At 39.8% G+C, this 8,862-nt stretch overlaps 1 protein-coding gene across 1 annotated transcript in view; it reads right to left on the bottom strand.

The window, feature by feature from the left end:
- The window catches only part of DCBLD1 (discoidin, CUB and LCCL domain containing 1), a 103,915-nt gene that overhangs the window by 28,999 nt on the left and 66,054 nt on the right, over positions 1-8,862 (bottom strand). The window contains exons 3-4 of the mRNA XM_017863461.1: positions 4,298-4,432; positions 2,667-2,718 (exon numbers count right to left, since the gene is read on the bottom strand). Of these exons, the coding sequence (XP_017718950.1) occupies positions 2,667-2,718; positions 4,298-4,432 (187 nt within the window). The remainder of the gene's footprint in view (positions 1-2,666; positions 2,719-4,297; positions 4,433-8,862) is intronic.

Raw genomic sequence — 8,862 nt, 5'->3', positions numbered from 1 at the left:
AAAAAAAAAAAAAAAAAAAAAAAAAAAAATTAGGATTCAATTTACTTAATAGTCATTTTTCATAAAACTTTCCAGAAATATGTCATAGCATGTGGTGCAGCCAAAGGGTGTCAGTGCTAGGAGCAGAGAGGCCCAGTCTCCGACACTACTTAGCTAGCAGTGGGACCCTGATACTGCATATAATCTCTCTTAGATTGTTTCTTCATCTCTAGTCCCTTCAAGTGTCAACATATCAACAAGATATGAAGACAGCCATAAACATCTATAAAAAACACACAAAAAGGAAGCCAAAGTATTATAAGAATGTTGTCAGCTTTGAAGATGCATGCCATGTGCCCTTACTTCTATATATATACCACTTTACATAATGTTTACTTGGTTTGTTTAAAAAGAGTGTACCAGCCCAAACAGATTCCAGAACAGAAGTTGTTTTTATTTCATTTCCTCTCAGTGTCCTCTTGCTGACTTGGCAAATTATATATGTAACAAGTAATTATCAAAACTATCCAAATAAATATTCCATAATTTTTTCCCATTGACCTTTTGGAGTCCCTGCATTGCAGCAGTACTCATGGAATTAAGAAATAAAAATAGTGAGAATTCCCATTACAGGGTAACAATTCCCTAGAGCCAATTCCCTTAGAATCAGCTGTATTTCAGAATTCAGAATTTCTTGGCTTTTAGAAAAGTAAAACAGTTCTAATGATGTATATGACATAATACACCGGTGGGGTCTGCAGACATTAATAAAAAACATTAAAATACCTGTGTCAAATGCCTTAATAGTCATATTAAATAACACATGTAAAGATTAAATGGTCTCATGTTAACCTAGTCCAATTTTGCTGTCAAACTAATTTAAGGTCATAGTAATCAACAATCACCACCAAATGAGCTACAAAAGGCTTTCAAAACTTTCTATACTTCATAATTACAGATGAGCGCTTATGGACCTGTATTAGTCACCAGGCCTTTTATTTAATCTAAATACTACAAAATGGCTGGGCTAAAGCTGAGATGTCTGGCACCAAAATGCCACCTTGTAAGCTTGGATATATTCCCTTTCTTTGGGAGAATAGGAAATGACCATTTGCTACCCAGAGGCCCTATCACCAACTGGGACTGTAGAGGTATAGCTAGAAGAGATAATATTGGCATATGTGTATATTGGATGAACAGTAACTTTAAAAGCAACATTTAATTATTGCTCATTTTCATTATTCCCCCTATTAGACTTAATATTAGTTAACACTAGAGTTGTTTCTGCACATAAAATAATCTCATTCATTAGAATGTCCAAATGTCTGAGATAGGACCCTGGGCTCTTAAGCCTGACTCCCTGGCTACACTTAGGAGGTATGTAGCCCTCAGCAAGTCTTAATTGGTTTGTACCTTGTTTTTTAGGATGTAACAGAACCTTCCTTGCAGACATGTTGAAATGTTCACAAGAGTGACTTACTCTGTGCTAAGTGCAGAGAGCTATACTGGGCACTAGGAAAGCACTCTAGAGAGTCATAGGTGGGTGCCACGCTTCACACCTGTAATTCCAGCACTTTGGGAAGCTGAGTCCAGAAGTTAGAGATCAGCTTGGACAATACAGAAAGACACCCATTTCTTAAAAAATTTAAAAATCAGCCAGCTATGATGGTGCATACCTGTTGTCCCAGCCACTTGGGAGGCTGAGGCAGAAGCATACTTTGAGCCCTGGAGTTTGAGGCTATAGGGAGCTATAATTGTACCACTGCACTCCAGCCTGGGCAAGAGAGCAAGACCGTGTCTCAGAAAAAAAAAAAAAAAGTCACAGTTTTTGTTAGTGTTGTTGACAATGATCTCTAGACAGTGGTTCTCCACTGGGGGCGATTCTGCCCACCACGAGACATTCAGCAATGTCTGGAGACATTCTTGGTTATCACAACTGACATCTAGGACATAGAGGCCAGGGACGCTGCTAAATATCTAACAATGCGCAGGACAGCCCTGCAATATAAAGAATTATCTGACGCAAAATATCAACAGTGCCAAGGCTAAGAAATTCTGCTTTAGACTGTTTTACTTAATAGATAAGGAAATGTGCATCAAAGTGGCTAAGTGGTTTTTCAGGTTAAAGCTGGGTTGAAAATTTTCATCTTCTTATTTGCAGTAGGTTTTTCTCTAGTGGTAAAGACAAAATGCACCTCCTCCCAAATGAAAGAATTGTAAAAGTCACTCCCAAATACCAGCCAGGAAAAAAAAATACAGTCTAGACTCAGTAATGATTCACCGGCCCTATAGTGGAACTCAGGGGTCAGCAAACTATGGCCTATGGACCAAATCCACCCTACTGATGTTTTTGTAAATACAGTTTTACTGAAACACAGCACGTCTGTTAGTGAATACATTGTCTATGGCTGCTTTTTTTTTGCTACAACAGCAACAGAGATTATATGAATAAATGCAATAGAGATTGTATGGCCTGGAAAACCTGAAATATTTATTATCTACCCCTTGACAGAAAATGTTTGCTGACTTCCTGCTATATAAGAAACTATTTCAAATATTCTTCATTAGTTACAACATGAATGGTAAAAAAGAGCTTTAAGCACAAACGTATCTGGTTTAACATAAAGGAAAACAAAATGTTCAGCAATACACAACTACTGCAACACAGTTAGGATACCTATATTTACCTGTATTCTGTCTTCAAATAATGGCTAGCTCGTTCCAAACACGTTATTAAATCTGTCATAAAGATAATTGCAATTAATAGAATGAATAAAAACTAGGACACTCATGCTGCAAAGCTTTCTTTTAAAATAAAAGAGAGTTTTGAAAAGCATTTATTCACTACATAGTTATCAGAATTTTCCTTTTAAAATAAATACTGAGAATCACCATCTCCAGTATTTAATGAGTTCCTTTCATTTCTTTTTTCTGCCACCAACGACAGTTTTTCAACACAATCATCTAGTAAATGATAGCAGAATCTATAGTCAACAGAAGAAAAAAACAACAACACTCTTTAGTTGCTACCCACTATATGCCTATGAAGACCATATGTATAATGTCCCCTGACAGGAAGAAAACAATTTCAAAAGCCCAACATAGTTCATAGAGAAGGTTCCCACAAACATTTTAATTCAATAATTTAGCCAGTGGCATCTGGTGACAGAGAAGCAGACCTTTACCAAGAAAACCTATAGCATATAAGCTTTCATCAACCAGGACCAAGCATTGTAAAAAAGAAGGTGCTCTCTGGAGTAATTTACAGAATGAAATAAATATTCAGCAATAGAGGCTAAGATACAGTGGATCTCGATGCATTTAGATCAACATAGTATGGTTTCCAAAATATTTCACACTTACTGTCATAGTTCTTTGGAAGCATTATATGGTGAACACTGGCCATGCAGGCATCTGCTGTGATTAGTCAGAGCTGATTGGCTAAGAGGAAAATGAATGGCACACCTCATTCCCAGAGTTTTTCTGCCAGAGAGGACTGAGAGCAGAAACCTCTATGACCATAGGCAGACATGGTATGGGCTGCACAGTAATTACTCTGAAGCACAAGAGCCCAGGACGGGAGCCCATGCTTCTCTCTCTCATCAGTGTTCGTGTTTCCCTTCCCTTCTCTCCCATACAAGTTTCAGCTTTACAGTTATTACACTGTGTGACACTGACTTCCTCATCCTGCACACACTGTGCATGTCTCCCGTGCTGGTGTACTGGTGTGTGCTGGGGAGGGGCTCACTGGTGAAAAGGCTTGTCCCTGAGCTAGGAAGGAGGTTGGGGGAGGGCTCCAGAGAATAGTGAGGACAGAAGGATCAGAAGGGGAACACAAAGGTGTGCTATCTAAGGTTTTTAGGAAAAATGAGATGAATCCTATCTCATATAAGTCAACTGATCAATCAAACATGCTAATAAGCTTGTCCAGCCCATGCCCCTTGGGTCACATGCAGCCCAGGATGGCCTTGGATGCAGCCCAACACAAATTCCTAAAGTTTCTTAAAACGTAATTATAAAATTTTTTGCAATTTTTTTTTTTTAGCTCATCAGCTATTGTTAGTGTATTTTATGTGTGGTCCCAAGACAATTCTTCTTCTTCTCATGTGGCCCAGGGAAGCCAAAAGATTGGACACCCCTGTGCTACAACATGATTCAATTCAGACCTAACCATTTACAAAGATACAATGTTCCTCTTCTCCCTCATGTCTTAATTCTGCATCCCTGACCACAATTATGTCCAGGGATGGTGATAAGTAGCAAGAGGAATTCTTACACAGGTAAGGTTTAGACATGTGTGTTGATTCTTCTGTTATACCTGGATGGTCGCTGCTCGCGTAGGTCAGCAAAAAACCCCGGCCAGAAATGTGGGATCCACTCTCAAAGCGGACAGTGACTTCACTTGTGTTCAACAGGAGTTCTCTGGGAACAGTCATACTTCCACAGTACGGACCTAAAAACAAAGCACACTTGTGGCACGTTTCAAAATTTATACCAGCACAAATGATTAGTATATGGCATTTTTTTTTCCTTTAAAGGCCAAAAATACTAGACAATACATATGTATGATTATAATCTTTACCAACTGAAATGTAGCTTGATGCTCGGACTCATAATTTCTGACTGATTGTGAACTAAGAGGAAAGTGGCTTACTCTAGACAAGCAATAGGCTGGAACTAGTTAACCGTGAGCAACCCAAGAGAGAGGTTTTGGTTTTTGTAAAAAGACAAACGTTAAACACATTAGGTAGTAAAGAAAATTTTATTACAAAAATGTTATTTTAGGGCCTCCTAAATTTGTTCAAATAAACTAAAAAAAGTCATTTTTTTCAGGGAAGTTTTGAAGTTAAAAGACTTGGCAAAGCATGGTAAGAATTTTATTCACATGCAGCATACACATTGATATTTCCTTTACAGTAACTTCTGGTTAACCCCCCCAATTCATTTTGATTTATAAAACGTATACAAAAGCAGAATAACTTCTAACGTGTTTTGAAATATTATAGTACAAATTATACAATTAAGGGTATAACGTTGTTTCTAAAATAAGTTGCTTGAAAAGCAATAGGGAACTCAATGAACTTTCAAAGGACAAAATTACATTTGAAGCTTAAAATAACAAAAACTCTTCCTAAGACTACGCAAACTAAAGTTCAGCTTTTCAATTGTCATTTTGAAAGTAACATATGCAGGACAATCTCTACGAAACAGGGATTAGCAAGCAAACTCTGAAAAGAGGTATTATTTATTAACTTCTCTCAAAACAGTATGGAAATAGCGGCAACAACAATCATGATCAAGGAAGAAAAATAAAAGAAAAAGACTGCTCCAAGTCAATATGAATAAAACTGGGTTATATTGACCAGAACCAATAGGGACAAAACTCTTTGATAAGGTTTTGCTGTGTCCCCACCCAAATCTCATCTTGAATTCCCATGTGTTGTGGGAGGGACCTGGTGGGAGGTAATTGAATCATGGGGGAAGGTGTTTCACGTGCTGCTCTCATGATAGTTAATAAGTCTCATGAGATCTGATAGTTTTTAAAAAAGGAGGTCCCCTGCAGAAGCTCATTTCTCTTGTCTGCCACCATGTGAGACATGCCTTTTGCCTTCCACCATGATTTGAGGCTTCCCTAGCTATGTGGGACTGTAAGTCCAATTAAACCTTTCTTTTGTAAATTGCCCAGTCTCAAGTATGTCTTCATCAGCAGCACGAAAACGGACTAATACAGTAAGTTGGTGCCAGTAGAGTGGGGTGCTGCTGAAAAGATACCCGAAGATGTGGAAGTGACTTTGGAACTGGGTAACAGGCAGAGGTTGGAACAGTTGGAGGGCTAAGAAGACGGGAAAATTTGGAACTTCCTAGAGGTCTGTTGAATGGCTTTGCCCAGGCTGAGGTGGTGTCAGATGGAAATGAAGAACTTGTTGGGAACTGGAGCAAAGGTGACTCTTGTTGTTTTAGCAAAGAGACTGGTGGCATTTTGACCCCGCCCTAGAGATTTGTGTAACTTTGAACTTGAGAGAGATGATTTAGGGTATCATGTGGAAAACATTTCTAAATAGGAAAGCATTCATGAGGTAACTTGGGTGCTGTTAAAGGCATTCAGTTTTATAAGGGAAGCAGAGCATAAAAGTTCAGAAAATTTGCAGCCTGACAGAGCAATAGAAAAGAAAATCCCATTTCCTGAGGAGCAATTCAAGCCAGCTGCAGAAATTTACATAAGTAATGAAGAACCCGAATGTTAATCCCCAAGACAATGGGGAAAATCTCTCCAGGGCATGTCAGAGGTCTTCAAGGCAACCTCTCCCATCACAGACCCAGAGACCTAGGAGGAAAAAGTGGTTTCCTGGGCCAGGCCTAGGGTCCCTGTGCTGTGTGCAGCCTAGAACTTGGTGTCTTGTGTCAGCTGCTCCAGCTTTGGCTGGAAGGGGACAACACAGAACTCGGGCCATGACTTCAGAGGGTGCAAGCCCCAAGCTTTGGCAGCTTCCATGTGGTGTTGAGCCTGTCGGTGCATGGAAATCAAGAATTGGGGTTTGGGAACCTCCACCTAGATTTCAGAAGACATATGGAAATGCCTGGATGCCCAGGCAGATGTTTGCTGCAGGGGCCCTCATAGAGAACCTCTGCTTGGGTAGTGCAGAAGGGAAATGTGGGGTCAGAGCCCCCACACAGAGTACCTACTGGGGCACCATCCAGTGGAGCTGTGAGAAGGGGGCCACCAGACCCCAGAATGCTAGATCCACTGCACTTGAAAAAGCTGCAGACACTCAACACCAGCCGGTGAAAGCAGTGGGGAGGGAGGCTGCACCCTGCAAAGCCACAAGGGCAGAGCTGCCCAAGCATGGGAACTCACCTCTTGCCTCAGCGTGACCTGCATGTGAGACATGGAGTCAAAGGATATCATTTTGGAGCTTTAAGATTTGACTGTCCCACTGGATTTCAGACTTGCATGGGGCCTGCAGCCCCTTTGTTTTGGCTAATTTATCCCATTTGGAATGGCTGTATTTACCTAATGCCAGTACCCCCAATGTATCTAGGAAGTAACTAACTTGCTTTTGATTTTACAAGCTCATAGGCAGAAGGGACTTGCCTTGTCTCAGATGAGATTTGGACTGAGGACTTTTGAGTTAATGCTGAAATGAGTTAAGACTTTGGGGGACTGTTGGGAAGGCATAATTGGTTCTGAAATATGAGGACATGAGACTTGGGAGGGGCCAGGGTCAAAATGATATGGTTTGGGTGTCCCCACCCAAATCTCAGCTTGAATTCCCACGTGTTGTGGGAGGGACCCGGTGGGAGGTAACTGAATCATGGAGGAAGGTCTTTTCCATGCTGTTCTCACGATAGTGAATAAGTCTCACGAGAGCTGATGGTTTTTAAAAAAGGAGGTCCTCTGCAGAAGCTCATTTCTCTTTTCTGCCACCATGTGAGACGTGCCTTTTGCCTTCCACCATGATTTGAGGCTTCCCCAGCCACGTGGAACTGTAAGTTCAATTAAACCTTTCTTTTGTAAATTGCCCAGTCTCAAGTATGTCTTTATCAGCAGCATGAAAATGGACTAATACACTTGCTGAAGAGTCAGAAGATCATTACACAACCAAGCATTGCCCTCCCGGTATAAAGGATCCAATTTCTCTCTGTTCTAAGTTTCACATTCTGAAGATGTGATAGAGTAAGAAAGAAATGCTTTATGCTTGACCTCACATGCCAAATTTCTAGCATTTCCTATTACTAAATTATAGTGAAATCTAAATAAAAACGTTCACTTCCCTCTTTAGAAGCACTCATCATACGTAATTACTTACATGAGTTAATACTTTCAAATTACTTAGAATAGTACCTAGCACATACTAAGAGTTATATAAGTGCTTGTTAAATAAATGAATATATTAAAAAATAAGGAATACCTATTTTCTCTTTAGACTATGTTCCATAGTGCAAGGAACTTTTATATCCATCCCTTTATCTCCAACAGACTGTATAGTACCTGGCAGGTGACTGCCTCCCAAAAACTGTTTGAATTGAATAGAAATGCTCTTTTTACAACAGTTTCTAAAAGCCAAATTCAACTAAGAGATTCATAAAATATTTTTAATCTTGTCACTTTGAAATACTATGCAGAAGTCAGGAAGAGAAGTGTCTGCAGATAAGCAATGCAGACTAAATAAGTAGAATGATAAGCATTTTTGCAAAGTTAAGGTGAGTCAGATAGCTATACTTGACTTTTCCAACTTATTCTGTTTGTTTTAGATATGTTTGAAATTCCTCTGTTCTTTGCACAGATAAGAGGGGTGAAGATACTTGCTTTGTAAACCTAAGGATGAATATTATGAAGTAACTGTAACTTGTTGCTTTTAATAAGTTAGAATATTTTCAAATTACATTTTTTATATTAACCCACTAATACACCCCTCCCCAAATGGTGGTGATGATAGTAATCTCTCCTTACATTTCTATAGCATTCCAATGAGTTCTAATGAAAACTGTAGGTGGCCAGGTACGGTGGCTCATGCCTATAATCCCAGCACTCTGGGAGGCTGAGGCGGGCGGAGTCAGGAGGTCAGGAGTTCAAGACCAGCCTGGTCAACATGGTGAAACCTCATCTTTACTAAAAACACACAAAAAAATTAGCCGAGCATGGTGGTGGGTGCCTGTAATCCCAGTTACTCCAGAGGCTGAGGCAGGAGAATTGCTTGAACCTGGGGGGTGGAGGTTGCAGTGCACCACAATCCCACCACTGCATTCTAGTTTGGGTGACAGAGCAAGACTGCATCTCAAAAAAAAAAAAAAAAAAAACCCCCAAAACACAAACTGTAAGGTAAGCAAGTCTAAATTTATTATCAGCGAGAACTTGTTTTGTTTTTTTTTTTTTTTTTTTTA

The sequence above is a fragment of the Rhinopithecus bieti genome, unplaced genomic scaffold, assembly GCF_001698545.2.
Source record: "Rhinopithecus bieti isolate Rb0 unplaced genomic scaffold, ASM169854v2 scaffold_70066, whole genome shotgun sequence".
NCBI classification, from domain to species: domain Eukaryota; kingdom Metazoa; phylum Chordata; class Mammalia; order Primates; family Cercopithecidae; genus Rhinopithecus; species Rhinopithecus bieti.
This window is presented reverse-complemented; position numbering and strand designations above follow the sequence as displayed.